This window comes from Pseudopipra pipra, chromosome 4 (genome assembly GCF_036250125.1).
Source record: "Pseudopipra pipra isolate bDixPip1 chromosome 4, bDixPip1.hap1, whole genome shotgun sequence".
Taxonomy (NCBI): Eukaryota; Metazoa; Chordata; class Aves; order Passeriformes; family Pipridae; genus Pseudopipra; species Pseudopipra pipra.
In genome coordinates, this window is record NC_087552.1 from 62,795,368 (window position 1) to 62,815,991 (window position 20,624).

Sequence of the window (20,624 nt, forward strand, 5' to 3'; positions counted from 1 at the left end):
GATGTCATACAACTGCTCCACAGTTCTGCTCTGCATTACACATGAATGAGTATTACTGGAATACATTTCAGCAGTATTTCAATATTCTGCTCATGCACTGGCATGAACTTAGGAAGAGAGAAAGGTCAACAGGAGGTACCTCCTTGCTGAGGAGTTATCTCACTAGCAACTCTAAGATGAAAATGTTAAGACTATGAATCACAATTAGAACACAAGAACGTAATACTGGGAAGAGAATTTACCACACAGGGATTGGTCAAAATTATGTGGTAAATGTCAAGCAGATATCTGACTGTATGAGTAGATGAAACAGGAATTGGTAAAATTCCCTGTGGCACAGGGGTGAAAAATAAAAGAAACACTGAAAAGTGTGGGAAGGTAAGAATTGAAGATGGAAGAGGGAATAAAAACAGAGGCAGAAGGGCATGGTCTGAGGTAAAGAATGAAAATCCACAAAACATTGTGACACCCAAGATAAAAGCAATAATTATAATTTCAGCGCAAATGAAAGACATATCAGAGACACAAGAGCTAGCATGTACTTGGAAGAATGGGATCCTTATTTAGTGTAATAAATAAAACAAAACCCAAAAAAAACCCAAAAAACACCCTAAAACCTCACACTTAATGGGGAAAGAAAAAACCTCCAAACCAATTAATAAATCTCTTAAGATATAAAATATTCTCCTTGAAAGTGTTCAAAGCAGCCTAAACAAAACACTGTATGCTATATATATGCTAGCAAGAAAGGATTAACCTGACCTCATGTTTTAATAGCACATTTTACTTCTTGGTACACCAGCATTAGAACCAGATAATCCCCAAAATTACAATTTTTCTCCACAGAAACACACAACATTTTCAAATGCCTGCAGCTCTTATGTCATACCAATGGCAAAGCATATTGTTGAACACAATGTATAGCAGCGGTGCAAATACTTTTAACTCAGGATATCTAAACCAGTTGGAAGGTATTTTTTTCTTTTTTGTCCCGTATGTTCTTCCATTCCCTTCATAACAATTCAAATTTTGTTCCTGCAATAAGGAAATCAAGTGTCTGTCTGACTACAGCATCAGTGAGCATGGAAAAGACAAAAATGACTATGGATAGAAAAACAAAGGGAAGGAAAATAAAACCTGTTGTCTAAATAGAAAGTTTTACTCATGTAACTTTGTTTCATTCTGTCTAGTTGCACTGTCTCAAATTAGCTGAACTGTGACTTTTTATGAAGTTTAAATAACTAAAGATGGTTTTTCTTTTATTTAAACTGATTTGAGGAATTTGCACTTTTGAAAATAAAAGCATAGCTTTAATGACTGCATGCATCTTTTTACTGCTTAATTAGTAGCCATTATTAATACTAACTAATGATATTAAGGAAGTCAAGAAAAGGAAGAAGTCTAATAAGAGCTGGACAAGACAGGCAACAAAAAAAAAAGGAAAAATTATTTACACAGATTAGGCTTCACATAGACTGCACTTTTAATTTCTTTGTCTTATACAATAAATTAGACAGCAACAAGAAGAATAAGCTTGTCTTCTGCTGCAGAAAGAAAGTAAAACAACTGACTAGATATTTATGGGAAACCAAATTAACCTACATGTAGTTAATGGTTTCTTATCATTCAAATAAACAAGTGTCTACTAATTCTGTAACGTAGAGAAAATCAGTTGAAAATTAGGAAATAGATATTGTAACAAAGGAATTAAATGATAAGTAAACACCAAAAATAAGTAATCAGTGACACTAATATTGTGAGAGATTCCAACAGAGAACTATGACAAAATCCAATATACAGAGCCAGAAATAAAAACACACTGTCAAAAAAAGTCAGAGTTGGAAGGAACAAATGAAAAGCAAAAAGAAAGCTACTTCTTTTAAATAAGTGAAACAGGAAAAAATGGGGTGACTCCTGAAGAACCACAATTTTTTTCCAAAGTCAATTTCAGAGATAATAATACAGTTAATGTTCCCTTTCGATTTAAAGGTGATCCTACAAGTAAAATGAAAGGCATTTACTTGAACAGAGGCAGTTAAAAGATACGTGCTCTATGCCTGGTTTGGAGTGTGTGCTCTGAGGCAGTGGACATGTACAATTATAAGAGCTGACTGAAGTTATCTGGTTTGAAAACAGCCAACACACAAATACTCACTGAAGCACAAAGAACAAACACTTTCACTTTTAAAATTTCCCTTTCCATTAAACAGAAAACACAGGGTTTGTTTTTTTTTTAAAGTAATACTATTTTTCTCTTACAGTACAAATATAAAGTGTATGCAAAGCACACAGCAGAAAATCTACTAGGCAGTGTCAACTGCAAGCAACTAACTGAAATTCAGTAGTTTGTTGCAACAGTCACAAAAGAAAGGCCTTTTCCTAATGAGCAAAGAGGTGGAATCAAACCAACCAACCTTCACTTGGGACAAACAGTTGATGTGGTCATGAAAAATCTTGAGACAGACTATGAAACAGTCATTTCACCTGTAAAACAATTTTTGTCTATTGCAGGAGGCATAACTCCTAAAAAGTTACTGTTAGTAGCCTTTGAATTTGTGGTCAGGAGTGTCACTACACCTTAGAACTAAAATTATCTAGGTCAGAGTAAACACAGTGCAAAATCTAGACTTCTCTTTCAGGTAACGTGCAGACTACAGGTACAGCGTTAGTTTACTCTCAGAACACACTCGGTGTAGCTGTTACACTAAAATGTTTTCATTTCTGAAGTTCTGTACTACACTGAAGCCCTATAAAATGAAACAGAGCCCAAAAAACAGATCCAGCATCCTGGATGTAGTAGCCTTATGAACTATAATAAAATTTTATTAAAAATTCAGGAACTTTTATCAACCATCCCTACTTTCAATTACAAAGTCTGATGGTACGTTGAATGGCAGCACAGACTTTACTAGAATTTCTAGGTGAATTTTATTTCTTATGGACATTATGGTAAGGAGGAGGGAAAAAAGTGAAAGGGGGCTTGCTGGAAGTGTTCTATGTTTTTAGACAGCATCTTCTATGATAAATCTACTAAACCAAGTACAGTTGTACAACAGATTATGACATTTGCCATTTGCAACAGCTGAAAGGTCTTCTTGGCTCCTGATGTGGAGTTAAGGCAGGGAGAAAAAAACTCCTGAGTGGTTTTGTAAATAGGATTGTGATGAAAGGACTGCAACTGAAAATTGAACTTCCTGACTTCTCAGTGCATGGCAGTCCTTCCTTTTTGAGAGGAAAAAAACCACTGATGTTATATACCAAGAACTACTACATTTTCTGGTCTTACACTACTACAAATTTTGCTTTAAAATTATGATTACAAAAATAATTTTACATATGGATTACCTCCTCAAAACAGTATCATTCATTCAGAAAACTACAACACACTAAAAAGCAAAATCAAACAAACAAAAACCAAAAAAAACCCAGAAGACAAATAGTAGAGAACTTTTCCCATGTTTACAAAATATAAAGACAAAATACATTCCATGCAATCTCTTGGGCCTACAGCTTTACAGTCAACGCAACATTCATTAGATCCTTTTTTTTCCACAAGTGTTACAAGGAAAACCAATTAAACATCAAAAGACTCCTGCTTGTCATGTCAAATTTACTACTCATTGCAACAGTGTGCCTTATTCACAAAATAGTGTTGACTTGGAAGTCATCGTGAACCACATTCTTAACTAATTACAGCAACTGCTACAAAATAGTGATTACTATTAAGAATCAGAAAGTTAAACTAAATGCACCAATTATCATAGCCTTCACTTGCCAGGAGATGCCATTCCATCAAAAGCACGCAGTACAATGAAAAAGTTAAACATAAAGTGTTTATTCTGTCCTTAGTCGTTGCTCCTCCACTGCTGTCCAAGAGACAGGAAATGTATTGTTGCAACAACCAAAGTCTTGTGCACTGGGGCTGGTTCCTGCAAACTACACACGCCTTTGTTGCAGAGAACACTTGTCCAGAGAAGGCTGCACGTAACTGTCACATGAGGAATAAGAGCATCATGTTGGCAATGTTATGTCAGACAGTGAATGCAGCACAAGATACTTCCCAGCTAGATAAATATTATGTGGTTTGTTTTGCTTGTAGGATAATATCAAAAGATGCCTGGGCTTCAAGTTAGTGGTCTAAGTGATAACCTTTACTAACTGCTACAACTTGTAGCTGTATTCTTGAACACTGCCCATAGGGCTGAATGGATAGTTTATTTGCTCTGAAATAAATTAATAAAATAGTTGAAAATCTATTTTCAGCATAGTTTTTAATCTGTGTCAAATACCAGTAATATTGCAGTCGAGCAGTCTGGGGTTCATTTTTCTAAAAGAGCAAAAAACTTCAAAGGTGGGTGTTTTAATCAGAACATTAAAAATATAGATTTGAGCACAGACATTAAATTACATAATTTTGTTCAGATTCTTTCATTATTTCATTGTAGCAATATTAAATATTCAAAATAGCTGTTTAACCCACTTTTTTAAATTTAAAATTATTTATCCAGTAAACCATTAGGACTCAGAACTATTTTATTAACCTGGTTAAAAATGTAGCCATAAACACTAAGTCAACAAGTAACAACCATCATGATCTAGCAACTAGGTAGCAAAAGAAATCCTTTAAAAACTATCAAACGACATTAAAAATAAAATTAGATGTAAATGCAAGTTTTAGACTGTGGTCAATTGAGGTCTAGACAAAACCCTATGTTTGTTCACTGCCTAGTCTCCAGTCTGCTCTAAGTTTGAAAAGGTAATTGAACTCAGTCTATAATTACTGGATTAGATACAGATGGGCTCTGTACATTTCAGAGGAGGAAAGAACTGTTTTGATTCATTTTATGATTGCCTGTAAGGTCAAACTTTTCAAAATGTACTTTCATCTGTTAAATGGTTTCTCAAAGTCCCAGGGGGACATCTTCAATAACTGATGTTTTAAGCAATTTGGATCTATCAGATCCAGTCTTTGAATGTAATATGCTGTCCATTTTCTAGAATTATAAATGTGCATGTAGGTTAATTGCTACAACTCATACAGATTTTCAAAACTACACTTTTTTAGAAAATTGCAAGTTTTACTCAACAACTGTTACGCATAAATATTTGTAGAATTATTATCATTTAGGGTACAGAATATCTTTGGAAACACAAATAAGTAACACAAATTAGAAATGTCCTTATTCATAATTCCTTCCCATTTGGAGAATGTTCTCTTAGGACTCAATTGAACAATGATTGAATAGTTCCAACTAAATCAGTTTACTTTTTGCAAAACACAAAAAAATGAGAAACATATCTTAATAAAAAAATCCTAAATAGCACTTGAGAAAACTTCATTTTCCATAAGCTCTGATTTGAACCTTCATCTTCACTCTCTCTCAAGGTCAAATGGGGAACAAACAATAAGTGAGCACTAAACTCTCATTCTCCTAAGAATTTTTTGCAAAGTATTTTCTTCAATTAAATCAACCGTAACTCTGCAGCCTGTTTCAGTACAACCAGGATTTCATTTTGCTTAGTTAACAGTTCAAATGCTCTACAAAGGGTATCTAGCTCTGCTCTCACTTAGAGACTCTCAGAGATACAGGAATAGCAATTTAAAGCAGAAAACACACCATGCAATCAGAAGGCAATATAATAGTTCAGTTCATAGTCTTAAAATCGTAGGAAACTTAATTCCAAACTTATATTCAAGAGTTTCAGTTTATTTGTATTACAACAATCATCTTGCTTATAAAATTCCAGTAGGAAAGCATTTTTTTTTGTTACATCACATTTGTGTTTAATCAACAACAACATCTCACCAGCAAAGTCTCAGACTCAGTCAAAAAAGTTATCTTTGTAGGATCAGACATCTACAGAGTTGTTCTGACAGAGACTCAGTATTCAAGCACCGGTAATAAGGATAATTGGGACTACGTTAATATAATCTCCCTCTGTCTCCAAGTAGGCTAATGAAAAAGCAAGTTCTCATGTAGTTTCCATGATTAACACTTTATTCATATTATTTCAAAGTCCTCCACAGAAGGGACATAACCTGAAGGCAGAACCAACCACCACAAAGCCCCAGCAGAAAGATGCAATAAAGTAACAGAGTTATTTGTATGCCTGCTCAGACAGAAGATCATGTCCATCACCAGCAGGCTGCACAGAATTCCTACCACAACTTAAAAGTCTCACTGAAAGAAAAAACTTCTTCCACTGCATTTTAAGAATTGATTGATATAAATCAGTTTATTCAAAACAGTTCAACAAACAGACGATGGGTTTTTGTAACAACCGTGTACAAACAAATGAAACGAGCACGCGATTTTACTCGAAAGATAAAATCCATGTAATATTTGCCCTATCTTCCTTCCCACATCTATAATGGATGCTTTTAAACGTATTTCTTTAAAATTGAAATAATACTCATATTAGAATTGACATGGGGTGTGTATGCTTAATTCAATAAATCTAGATTTTTATTTAAGTTCTATATAAAAAAGGCTTCTTCTTCATTGTAAGCAAAAAAAATAAATTCGCTTCAAAAATGTCTTATTTTTCTTACAAAATAAAATTGTAAGTATTTCAAGTGTTTTGTGTGAACCCACAAACTGCTCCTGAAACTACTGTAATTTTTAGACAATAAACTGTGAAGCTAATATAGCTAAATATCCAGGCCACAGCACCATGAATTCTGCATGCTGTAACATGGCAGAAAATAAACAGGATATAAGAAGTTACACTAGGTCACATTTTAGAACAACTAATTAACTCTGATATTTTTTCCTTTTTTCTTCTCCGTCACATTTTCACTATCTCAAATAAGGATTTTCCTGTATTTGCTGTACAGTTCCTTATATCATATTTAGAAGCATAAGAAACAGTATTTCCCATCAGCATTCGTAAGTATGAACAGTATTCATAAGTATTTCCCATCTACACTTTAATGGATTTTACAACGAACTAAAAATCTTGGGAACTGGAAACAACATCATCAAGAAAAATAAAGTGTATTCTTACAATAAGCTACTCTCACTTACTGTGTCTTTACACAAATCTATAAAAAACAAAGAAAGGAGATATCCAATTCATATAGGTGAAACAGAGCCAGTATGCAGACTACAGTGAGGTAGCATTATTTAATCAATGAACACCTCATATCCATTACTGATTTCTTCACTCTTAAAACCAAAAATCACTTAACCATCTTTATACATAATTCATCCTCTGAAATTTGTGAGGAAGAAATCTGACAAAAAAACCCCAACATTAAAAAGTGGTTGCTTATTTCACAGTAACAAGCTTCTACGGTAGATTAAGCAGCCTGCGAAGTCTAATATGGCTATTTTATTTTAGAATAACAACTTTAGCATGTTGTTTCCTATACGTCCTTTTATTCTTAAAACCGAAGAGAGAACATTCATACGTTCGCAGTGCAAGGTCAGACTGATCAGAGTCACAGGTCACTGGAGCAGTAGTCTGGGATCTGAAAAACCAGAATTCAATTCCTTGCTTTGGTATGAAGCAGTGTCCCATATGTAAAAAGGAATTCCTGATCCATCCTTAGGTGTTAACTCCTGCATTACTTGTTGAGTACTGTATGTATTTTGAAATACATGCACTTGACTTAAGATACTTCAAATGATGCATAATCTACCAAATGAAGGATCAGCTGAATCACACCTCAAATAATGTGTGCTACTTGTGGCACTGTATCTTACTTTGCTTCTTCATAAGATCCATGCAGAAATCAGACACTTTTTTTTTCTTGTGATCATGTACCCTAACAAAATAAGATTAAAGGATTTCTCACCACCAAGTAGATTTTTCAGACTTTAGATCATCTGTGTAACTCTTTCTATTACAAAAAAAACCCAAAACCAAAAAACCAGAACAACAAAGCAACCGCCCACCACAATCACATTTCATAAAAAGGTTGACATCAGAATCGGACACAACATTTTGTCATTTTAGTAGTGCTATACACTTTTCCTTTAATTGATAATTCCCTTTATGCTTTGTTAAACTTACATCTTTTAAAAACTTCAGTTCTTTTTTTTGGTATTGACTTCTATGTGCAATATTTCCTAAGAGTCAAAGAGGTCAAATTATGCCCTATCACATTCACAACCAGAATCAGTAACTACCTTGCTTACACATGCAAAGTTAATGTTAAGCTCAAGAATCTTTGCATACATTTAAGAATTTTCTATATGGATGAACGAGCCATGCCTCAATTTAAGCCCTCATAAAGCAATGTCTTTCCAAGAATATCACAGCAGAAACCACAGTATGCATCACACTGGCCAGCTGAGTCGACCCAAAGAAAATAACATATAACAAAGACAACTGAAGGAAGTAGAATTTTAAATTAATCAAAAATTTGTAGCTGTCACATGAAAACTAGCATGCAACAAGGTTCTGAAAGAATATCTCAGGAACACACACATCTGTTTAATATTACAAGCCAACTGTCAACATCCTAAGTGAAGTTTTAATTTAATATTTTTTTCTTTCTTGATGTTTTACCTTTAGTCAATGCCTTGTGAGAGTATCGGCTTTCTATAAGAAACTGTTAAATATAAAGAAATGTTATTGTAGCATGTTTATAAAATCATAGTTCGAGAACTTTTTATTTTTCTAAGGCCTGACCACAACTTAATTATCTGCAGGACATTCCAAGCTCACAATTGCAAGCTCCAGTTCCCAAGCAATTTTGAACAATATCTACTGTACAGGACATACAGCACTGCAAATACCACAACATGGTAGTGTTTCCATAAGTCAACATTAGAGCCTTTAGACATGGTTTTTATTTTCAATAAATATTTGTTTCTCTACTAATCATTAAATGGTTTTTTCATCACCATTACATGTTTGTCTTTCACATGTCAGCTTGCTATCACTGCTTCTTTTTAATAGTGCACTGGTAATAAAAAAGACAGATACATTGTATAACATGCCTTCCATTACACATAAAGTGTCCTGAGAGTAAGCACTATGTTCTTCTACAGCTCATACAATGTTTTCCTTCCTTTTCAGGAAAGAGTAAGAGCCAGAAAAAAAACTCTAGAGGCCTTATTTTCCCCTCTCCCCCCATTAAAAAATAAAAAATTCACTGAATGATCACATTAGAATTTAATGAGAATATCAAAATAATACTTCATATTAGAGGTCTAATAAATTTAGGAGTAAAACCAAGACCCCTTCTCTTATTTTCAACCATAAACCAACATAATATTTAAGAGCTTCCGGATATCCTCACAGAACCTCCACCAATATTCACTTGAAACCCATTTCACAATTCCTACCCAGCTGAGACATGGAGAGGTGGGAAGCACCAGTCAGTTGCATCCTGTACTACAGAAATGAAATATTCACTTAGAATCAGTGAGATTACATCCACATTCAAAACCGTTTAAAAGTCAACCAAAAAAGGAAATATCCAAAAGGAAATGTCAAGCAATCCATTAATAATGGAAAAGCAAAGACTGAAAGGAATCTGGATTACATTTCATTGTATCTGGGTTTTGTTTTGTTTGTTTTTCAAACGCTGGACAATACCTACGGAAATGGAATAGATGTAAATTTGAGTAGATGAAACACATCTGCTCTTCTACAGTTCTCACCACCCTCTATCAAAAGGGAAGGCAGACTCAGAATGAAAGGATAAAAAGGGACAACAAACACCTGATCACTATAAAATGTCACGTTTTGGCAGACAGAAAGCTTTGACACGCCACCACGAAGTCAGGAAACTTACATTTTCAAGAAAGTGTCCATCATTTAACATTCTATACAATTATATCACAGTCATATTTTCAACAGTAAAGAACAGTTTCCTCAAATTGCTGGAAATGATTCATACCTCCAATTTTCACCCTTTAATTGCTCTCACTGCTGAAGCTATTGTGCCAGGTTTTATTATTTCCAGTCTGAAAAATATTTTCAAGTATAGTTGGACTGAAGTTTCAAAGACAGAGCACATAATTACCTAATCTTTCACTGAAAAATTATATAATTTTGTCCACAGTGAAACACAGAAGAACTTAATCCACTCATTACCAAAAATCACAAGTAATCAGCTCAGCATTACAGCAAGAACTAACCCTGATGACCAAAAACAGCCTCAATTAACAAAAACACAAATGTGCGTACTATTCATTGAAAGTAATGATAAGTAACTGATTTTTGTGAGAAGTTGTAAAACCTTTATGTTTTTAAATAGCTGTTCCCTGAGATTAGAATTAAACATTTTTTTGCTGATCACATATGTGAAGCTTAATTAGCATCCTAAATAACAGCATCTACTCATTTTATTAATATTTGAATACACTTCAGAGTTCAAAACAACTTGATTCAGAATGATTCAAAATTATTCAGAAATGGTTTGATAACTGTCAGAGAGAAGAAAACTCCTCAGTTCAAGTCTATATTTAGCAGAAAATACAAGAAGTTACTTTTCAAATGTCCAAGAACATCCCTCCCTTCGCAAGTAAAGAAGCAGAACAAACTACACACACAGAAAATGAGAACTGCAGGATGGTGAGAAGAGTCACAGCTAAGTCCTTCTCTCAGCTGCTATCCACCAAACTTGTTCTATTTTCAAAAAAGGGGAGGAGGAGGATAATTAGAACTTTAAAGTTACTAACTTCAGGGAAATCAGCTTTATTTTGGCCTCACTGCTAATACCTGGGGAAATAAACCCCAACAGTTAAATCTCTTAACAAATCACACTGATATTCTTTTGAGTATGTTTATTTTTATGTTCATTTCTGTCCCAAGCAAGAGATTATATTTCAACATATATAAATACAGAGCCCAAAGATTGTAGTATCAAAGTACTAAAAATAATGAGCTCCTCTTGCTCCAAAATCTTTGATAAAGAACTCAGAGAAACAGTAAAAAGCCTAAATACATCAATTAAATTCACTAACCTGAAAATATTTTCAGCTTCGTTCTCCCTTCTTCCATTTCCCATCCTTTCTTTCCTATTTAGATGTATTACATCATAACCTCCATATCATTTCCTGATATTCATTCTTTTTATTTTTTATTTTTAACCCATATTTCTACCTCTAATCTTAGACTGTCTCTTCTCCATCATACATCCTTCCATTTACTCCCAGCTATGCCCGGTCGCTTTCTATTGTCTTTCTTTTCCACTGTATCTCTCTGCCTTTCAGACCCCTCGAGCTCCACCATCCTGCCCCCAGCCCACCTTTCTCCTTCAGAGGTCATCCTAATGTATACTCATATGCTCCACAAACTTCCACAAACGTTACCCTTCTCTGTGGCAGGATGACAAAGCAAGAACTCACAAGAAGTGTTGGCTTAATTTGGACAACCACAGTCAGGAAAGAGTTCGGTGACCAGCTACACGATACAACGATTCCTCCAACAACCCCAAGCAAGGAAAGAACCTTCCACAACCAGCCTGGAAGGAGGTAAGGTAAGGACGAAGACAACATCCTCAAAATGGGAACTGCAGCCTTAGATGCTTTTGGATGACTCAGCACCACATGGGTTCCAGTTAGTCAAAACAAAATTAACAGGCAACTAAGGAAAGTTGTCTCCCAAGCCCAACTTTCAATCCCAATGTTCTGTTATATTCAGAAAATAATTCCCAGGGAGTTAAGAATGTACTTTAAAACAAACAAACAAAGCTGGGGGTGGGGAGGGGAGGGACACAATGACAGACATTTGCACAGACATTTCCCAAAATGTAAGAGTTCATAACTTTTCCCTCAAGGTCAATCTATACTGTCACCATTGTTTCTAATGTGAGTTTTGCTAAAACCAGAAGCATTACATGGAGAACATTAGTGATTTGGCATTTAATCCTAATGCATTGAACAAGGTCAGCATTTCATTCTTCTCCAGAAGTATTTTCAAAAAAATCTTTACTCTGCTATTTCCTTAACCAGCTTTTTATGTGTTTCTCCTCTACTAATTAAAATTACCAACTTCTTTCCCTTCCATCTCTCAGACTAAACTTTTTCTCTAACAAGGATGAAGGAAATGAGAAGTAAAAGCAATGCTCATAATTAAAAACTAACATTAACCATAATTTGCACAGGGAACGAGATAAATCTGAAACATTAGACAGCAGTACACTGTAACTCCCTATTTGAAAAAGCATAATTCAAAATTATATTTTCCGCCTACAACTTGGGGGAGGGAAACCCATGTGCATGTAAACGAGTACAAAATGCAGCATCACTGGTGAACTTTGGGAAAAAGAGTGACTGTTCATAACTATATATGGGAGAAGTCAGAATTAATCCCAATGACCTCAGCTGTGGACCCAATTTATTAGAACTTACCTCTCATTAAAAGTTAAGAAGTGAACTGAAATATCACTCGCTGTCCAAAATTTGGCACAGTCATTAATTTCTAATAAAGACTATAATTGGCTACACCACAAGCAGTATATATTTCCCCTGTATCCAAATATTCTCTCGTGGGAGTTATTCTTATGTAATCATTAGAGTCAAAACGATCGTATAAACTAACCTTATTAAAACAGGTTATAATTTTTTAGTTTGAGTATAAAACCAAAACCATTAAAGCAACAATTTTAACCATTTTTGGCCATTTCCCTCACAGCACTGGTTAGTATCAGCTATTCAATCACAACAGAAGCAGTTCACTACATAACCACAGTCTTTGATGCTCTGCCTGCATTCTGCCACAGACTTTAATGGTACCACTCTTGGATATGGAAGTTTTAAGGATTAAGTCCCTTTCCGGTCTATCCTAGACCCGGCAAACCCCTGTCCCATCCTATAAAAGTTAACATAATAAACTGGTTATTTCTTTATTTTGGATATTTCTCAGTCTTTTGAAAAGCTCAGATATAATGTGATTCGTTCTGGAGTCACCAACCTGAACTTGACTCAGAACCAGCAGCATAATAATTACTGTATATTCCAATAAAACATTTAATACTTGGCATTTTTATTTTTATATACCTTTTACTTTTAGAACAGAGATGGTGTTACTCCCTGCATCTGTATATTAGTCTGCCAAGAACTGAAGTTACTATATATCCAAAAATAGTAGGCAGTGGAAAAGCCTGTGGACCTCCCAGTCTGCAAGTCTACTCTTTTTCTTATATTAAAATTGTATTAAGCACAAGGAATCCTCTGCTTGAAATCTAGATCTCTGGATTTGATCTACTAATATTTTTCAAATTTTTTTTTGTTTGTAAATCCCTAGAAATTTTCCAGTGAGGGTGTAGACTTGTCTTTCTCTGTTAATACTGCATATGTTACACAATCTTGGTGGATGAATTTTATTCTTGGTGCTTCTTCAAGCAATCCTAAATAGTCTGAAAGGGATCAGAAAATATATATGTTTAAAAACACTCAGTTTTAATTGTGCTATGTCAACAATTATATCATGCTATTCAAGGTGGTCCTCTATAGTCAATTTGGGGGACCAGCTACTGGTTTGGGGCATTTTTGGGCTTTATTAAATGAAGTGACAGTGGCAATGATGAAGCCATTGTAAACTCCATATACAAACACTTCTACCCTTTTTTCTCCTATGGGAATGCTCTAAATAACAAACTGTGCAAAAATGTGCAGGAAGACCCCACGTTTGGGACCGAGGACAAAACATCATCTCTCCATCTCTTCTAACAGCATTGCTCTTTTGAATTATCCCATGGGCTGCATTCCAAACAATGGAATATGCTGGATTTTGCAGGTATGCATGAAAAGCTGTTTTACCCAGAGAATGTAAAATTTAAAAAAAAAAAGCCACCACTAGCCTCTGGGCAGCCAAAGCAGCGTACAAAAGTCAGGTAGCCTTGAAACTAAAAGGTTTGCTTAAAATTTATATTCAATGCCATTTGTTCTGGCTTTCACGAGAACTAGTTTTGGAGACAAGTTTTATGTGAGGATTTTTCCTCCTCATTACACATTTGTACAGAGCAGCTGAACATATTTTTTATGTGAATATTGGCCTATCATACCAATTTTTTTTGAAGAATCAGTTAATCATCCTACAGAATCCATACACAGAGCTTATATGAATAACAGATGTTGCAGCCTCATGAATCTGGCATCCTTATGTGTTCAACAGCTTCAAACATGGACATTTGATCATTCTGAAATTTTGCATTTAAAGACTTAGAAACATTTAACCTTTCAATTTTTCCAATCTCAAGGATATGCCTGGTATTGGTTTTGAATTCATGCTACAACACTTCATTTTTTAGCTTTTTGCAAAACTTTAAGAAGAGAACCTCCCATAGCAAATCAGGAGATTTTATTCATGGCTGCAATCAAGCCTGCCATGAAATTCTACTTGACCATTTTTTTATAATTATTTCTGTTAATAGGCTGTATGACCCTTGATTCCATTTCTCCAACACATATTGAATAGTGAGCAGAGATAAAAGGTTCTCTTTCCTTCAATATTTTCAAATACCTAAGCAGCATATGACACAGATGATATTTCCAATAGCTCATACTTGCCATTAAAAAAACCCAGGAAAGGTTTAAACAGTCAGATTTCCTAATATTGTCCTAAAACAGAAACTCAAATGCCAGACACCTTCCAAAACTGACAATCTTTTAAAATATCCAAAATAACAGATTTAAGACACTGTAAAGCTGTGAACTAGTCTCACAAACTCAGCCTCTGCGCTGCTTACGTTTGTCACTGAGCACTTACTGCAAGTCTGTTTTTTTTTTCTTGAATACTTCTGCTCTAATCAGTAAAATTCTTCAATCATTCAGCTTAATCCCAAATCTGACACCATATCAAGGAACAAATATATTGGGTCTGTGTGGCAAGGTTTTGGTAGCAGGGGGGCTATGGAGTGGCTTCTGTGAGAAGCTGCCCGAAGCTCGCCCCCATGTCTGACAGAGCAAACACCAACCAGCTCCAAGATGGACCTGTCACTGGCCAAGGCCAAGCCCAGCAGCAAAAGTGGTTGTGCCTCTGGGATAAGAGTTAAGAAGGGGGTGCAAATGTGTTGCTGCACAACAGTAACTGCAGCTGGAGAGAGGAGGGAGAATATACGAGAGGAACAACTGTGCAGACACCAGGTTCAAGTGCAGAAGCAGAGGCACTGAAGCAGAGATGTCCCTGTTGTCCATGGTGCAGACCATGGTGAGGCAGCTGCCCCCCTGCAGCCCATGACAGTCCATGGTGGAACAGAGATCCACCTGCAGCCCCTGGAGGACCCCCCACTGGAGCAACTGGAGGTGCCCAAAGGCAGCTGTGACCCCATGGGAAGTTCAAGCAGTCTCCTGGCAGGACCTGTGACCCCATGGAGAGAGGAGCAAGCCCACAGTGGAGCAGGTGTGCTGGCAGGACTTGTGACACCACAGGGGATCCACGCAGGACCAGCTTGTTCCTGAAAGACTGCACCCCATGGGAGGGACCCCATGCTGGAACAAGGAAAGACAGTGAGGAGTCCTCCCCTGTGGAGGAAGGCACAGCAGAGACACTGTGCAATGACCTGACTGCAGCCTCCATTCCCAGTCCCCCTGTGCCACTGGTGAGGAGGAGGCAGAGAATTAGTGAAGAAGGGAGAGGTGGGGGAAAGGTGTTATTAAGAATTTGGTTTATTTCTCAATATCCTATTCTGATTTGAATTAAATTCATTTCCCCAATTTGAGTCGATTTTATCCATGACAATAACTACTGAGTGGTCTCTCCCTGTCCTTATGGCCCACGAGCCTTTTGTTCTATTTTCTCTCCCCTGTCCAGATGAGGAGGACAGTGATAGAGCAGCTTTGGTGGGCACCTGGCATCCAGTCAGGATCAACCTGCCACAGCTACATATTCCTGTACAAGTATGACAGAATACAAACTTAAATATCCCTGTATACTGCACTAAAAATAGCCATGTAACTGTAAAGTCTAAGAGAAAAAAATGCTGCTTTTGTTTCAATTCATCAGAAAGCACTAACATACAGATAATGAATTCTAACAATCTTTTATAAATTGCAAGCAATGGAAAGTATGTCACTGTAACTGTAGCTTTCCTCTAGGGAATCCCTCTAGAATCATTTCTTACCTGGTCCTAGTCAATATGCAACTGGTGAAGAGATGGAGACATGCCAGAAACATTCACCATACATAAAGCATAAGTCATCTTTCATTACATATCAGACAACCCAACGGTTGTACAATGCAGCTGACAGACCAAAAAAACCCCAAACCAAACAAACAGTGATGGGTCAATGCTAGGGCAAAGAAAATCCTTTCAACAAGTTCACAGCCATAACATTAATCTTCGATTTATATGGATCAGTTTTGTCACAGATTAACAACATCACCAGCAACACCAGCCTCTGCAACCAACATTACCATGGTTATAGATGACCTCGTAACATCCTTGTGTTAACAACTTAGTCTCAGATACAAAAACCTTCATCAGCTCCCCAGAGACTGCAGCAATACAGTATACCTGAGCATAAAAAACAGGTATAAAAAACAGTCAGCTTCAAAAAAAACCAAAGTAATACAGAATGTTGAAGTATTTTCTTGTGACTAACACAGAATACCAAGAGCACAGAGATATCCTTTCATCTCTATACCAGCTTCCCCACACCATATCTATTCAAGCCAAAACTCTTATATTCTACATTCTCTATGCCTACATCAATCCACCAAAAAAATCACATGAAGTTTGAGAATGTAAACCAGGACTTTATAACTCTATCTCCCAAGAGCAATGAAACTTCACCATAAATACAGGTGCCCACTGTAGAGGATTACTGCTACAATTCTGCCAGCTTGTTCCTCAAATGCTAAGCAGCTTCAATCTTCCTTCTTAAACATCACTTAAGACTGTACACAATGAAAACAAAAAACAAAAAACAAAAAAAATCTCCACAGTTCTCAAATCCTAGAGCAAGACTCATAGTCCTTCAGGGGCAGAAAGGAGAAAAAGAATATACAACATACAATAGAATTACATCACTTAATACAGTTCAGTCAAGTGTTCAAACACATTAATAACATGACACAAAACCTCCATGGGATGGACTACAAAGGAGACTTCTGATACTACAGCTAAGCAGCCACCCAGTCTCACACTCCACCTGTGCTGCCAGGGCTGGCTGATGCTTCTGGAGCTTGGAGCACAGGTGGCATCAGTACAGCTCTACCTGCAAGATGCTATGCAAATCCACCCAGAATATAATGTTGAAAGGAGAAATTCTGTGTGTGGACTCCATGTATTTCACTATTTCCATATTTGCAGGTCAAACGGAGAACTTCCACTATGATTTTTGGAGAAAAGATGGCTGAGGAGCAACCTCATTGCTCTCTACAGTTTCCTGGGGAGGGGACCTGAAGAAGGAGGTGCCGGCCTTTTCTCTCCAGTATCCAGGGATAGGACAAGTGGGAATGGTTCAAAGCTATGCTGTGGGAGGTTTAGGCTGGACATTAGGAAGCATTTCTTTACTGAGAGGGTGGTCAAACACCAGAACAGGCTTCCCAGAGAGGTGGTCGATGCCCCACACCCCAAGTTGCACAGTCTTGGCCAAAGCAGCTAAGTTTTTAATTGCAAGGCTAAACAAAGTATTTGAAAGAGGGTGTGGCACATACATAATCAAACTGAACTGTATTTGGCTGAAACAAGCAGTTAAAATTATAATTTATTTACAGCTTATTCTTCTAGCTGTAGTTTCAATGCTTTATTCACACATATAGATGGTGGTCTGTAGTCTGGCATGTTGCTGGCTCACTGTCACAGTACAGGTGTTACAGAGCACGGCCAATCCATCTCCTCCTTCTCCATGATCAGCATGTCAAGAGATATCACGTTCACACATGCTTCAGCAACACATTTTTAGCGTTCACTTCTTCTCCAAAGTCATTGTTTATATAAGTACCATTAATTAAACCCATTTTACCCCTCAAGAGCTTCAGCTCATTCCTGCTGCCATTCGCTGTTTATTTCACTTGAAGCTCTTGCAATTAATCAAGATACTTTTATCCACATCTTTGTCCTCCTTTCTGTTGTCTGGACAATGCACAGAGGAAACTCAGAAAGGGTAAGGAGTTCAGAGACAAGACTGGGGTCTCCAGGAAACAGTAACTGTGACTAAGGAAAAACCAAAAGACTAAGGCAGGAGGAAAAGGAGTAGTCTGCTCTGTTCTGCCTTGGGTAAGACTGAAGAAGCCTGTTCTCTCTAACACTGCCTTTAGTTAAAATCAGAAAAAATGCAGGGGGTGGAGGAGGTAGATCTCATGGACAAAGATCATGAATGTAATTTTATGGACAGGTCTGATTGCTGCAGACAGATCCCTCCTAGCAACTCACAGCTGACAAGTCACATATCATTTTTTTCTAATGGTGAATAATTATATGTTCATTTAACAGGTAGTCAACTTGACACCTCTGCTTAGGCCTCAAAGCAGTCACTGAGCCACTAAACTCAAGTGTTATAAAACACATCTGTTTTTATGTACTCTCTCTCACAATTGGGAAACATACAAAGAGCACAGAAATATGACATTAATATCTATGCTTGAAAACTAAATCATCCCTAAGTCAGAAAGTGACAGAACAAGACAACTTGTGCATTCTTCATTTAGTCCTAAACTTGCATATGCATTCCGTAAGCCTGTATCCTCAGAGACTGTATTTAGCAGCCTTTTTCTCTTAGTTTTGAAAGTACAGTCCAGTGCCTTATTAAATTTATGTTATTGAAACTTTGCCTTTGACTCAGTATGGAGGAAAAAAATCTGTGACAAAACTGTTCTTACAGAACGACTGTGGACTGAGTTACTAATGCCAGTCAGCTTTCAGGTCTGTAATTCCTTAACTTTCCAGTGCTTGTCTTTTCAAGTCTTAAAACGTTCCGATTACCTCTGTACATTTAATTTGCCTAGGACTGGCATTTTACAGCCATACCGTGTGGCAGGGGAGGCAACCAAACTAAAGGCAGCAAGTAGGAAAAGGAATTACAAACGCTGACGAACGCAAGTGCGGGGGGAGCGCTCTCTTACGTGGCAGCTGGCGTGAGAGAACACCCGTGCACGCCGGCACGGCCGAAGGGACGGCGGTTCTGCACCACGGGACCGCAGCCTTGGCAGGAGGGGCCGCGGCCCGGAGAGCCCCCGGGCCGCCCCGGAGGAGCCTGGAGGCGACAGCCGGGCTCGGAGCCGTCCCCGGCCGCCACAGCCGCGCCGGCCCGCGGCTCTCCCAGCCCACACCCGTGTGGGAAAGCGCTGCCCCGGGGCTCTCTGCGGGCGGCTCCGGGGCCTGCTCACTGTCCCCGGGTCCCGCCGGACGCTCTGGGGCGGCGGTGAGGGGCGGGCAGTCCGCCCTCCCGCCAGGGCCTCACTCACCACTTCCCGGGCGCGGCCGGTGAAGTCGCTCTTGGAGCGGGTGGCGCCCCGCTTGAGCAGCTCGTCCCTGGCGCTGTCCCCCGCCGCCACCCCCAGCGCCTTGTTGCGGGTCTTGACGGTCTTCACGCTGGCCTTGAAGAGCAGCGTGATGTCCACCGCCATGGCGCCCGCCGGTGCCGCCGCCCGCCCGTCCCCGCGCAACACGGCCCCGCGCGGCGCGTTCCGCCCTGCGCGGCGGGGCGGGAGGGGGCGGGGAGGCTCCCGCTTCCATCGGGAAGCGCTCGGGAGCGGCTCGTGCCCGCGGGAACCGGCGACGCGAGTGCGGACACGGCGGGCTGCCGCCTCCTCCGATCTAATAGCGGCTCTGCGGGGAATCAGTTATATTCCAGCAAAACTCGGGCGTGTAGGCCGCCCCGCTGCGGTGCCGTGGCAGGTGTCGCCAGTGGTGCTGTTACCCGCGGTGTCCCAGGCTCGGCAGCTTGGTCGTGGAAAGACAGGTTAGTTAGAGTTGATTAATACACGTTAGCAGATCTGCACTGGGTCGGGAATTGGCGCTGGTGTGAGACTGCCCTAGGAAATGGCCACACGTGCGATCAGACAGTGATTGTTTCTCTGTGGTGACCGGTGACAGGACACGAGGGAAGGGCCTGAAGTTGTGTCAGGGGAGGTTTAGGTTGGACAGTAGAAAAAGTTTTTTCACCCGGAGGGTGGTTGGGCACTGGAACAGGCTCCCCAGGGAAGTGGTCACAGCACCAAGCCTGGCAGAGTTCAAGGAGCATTTGGACGATACTCTCGGGCACATGGTGTGACTCTTGGGAATGGTCCTGTGCAGGGCCAGGAGTTGGACACGACAATCCTTGTAGGTCCCTTCCAACTCAGCATATTCTGTGACTCTGTCTCTGTCTAAGCTTTTGACCCAATAACTAGTGGTGGTGTTTTTAGAGAGAGAGAGAGAGGGAGATATGTGTGTATATGTAAGTGTGTATATGTAAATATATGTATCTATATTTGCTATCGAATGCTCTGGGATCCAGCAGACACCATGTAGTTTTTAACTGTCCTTTCACTGACCAGAAGCACATTCCCTGAGATAGTTTCCAAAGAACAATTTCAAAATCCTACCTCGCCTCAGTGGACTGGAACTTAATCAACCACAGCTATTTTTCCTATCTACTCCAGGGTATAAGGCTTTCTTCTCTGGTTGATTACTATTCTGCTTTCAGTTCAATTCCCATCAACTCAGCCTTGGCTATATATTAGTGGTTCCCTCATAGTTATATTGCAATTAGTATTCATTCGTACTTTGTTAT

The 20,624-nt window shown here is 38.5% G+C and overlaps 1 protein-coding gene across 1 annotated transcript in view; it reads right to left on the reverse strand.

Annotated features, from left to right (window-relative positions):
* The window catches only part of STX18 (syntaxin 18), a 60,274-nt gene extending 40,763 nt beyond the window's left edge, over positions 1–19,511 (reverse strand). Inside the window, exon 1 of the mRNA XM_064653245.1 lies at positions 19,315–19,511. Coding sequence (XP_064509315.1) covers positions 19,315–19,476 — 162 coding nt within the window. The 5' untranslated portion in view covers positions 19,477–19,511. The remainder of the gene's footprint in view (positions 1–19,314) is intronic.
* Between the last annotated feature and the right edge of the window lie 1,113 nt (positions 19,512–20,624).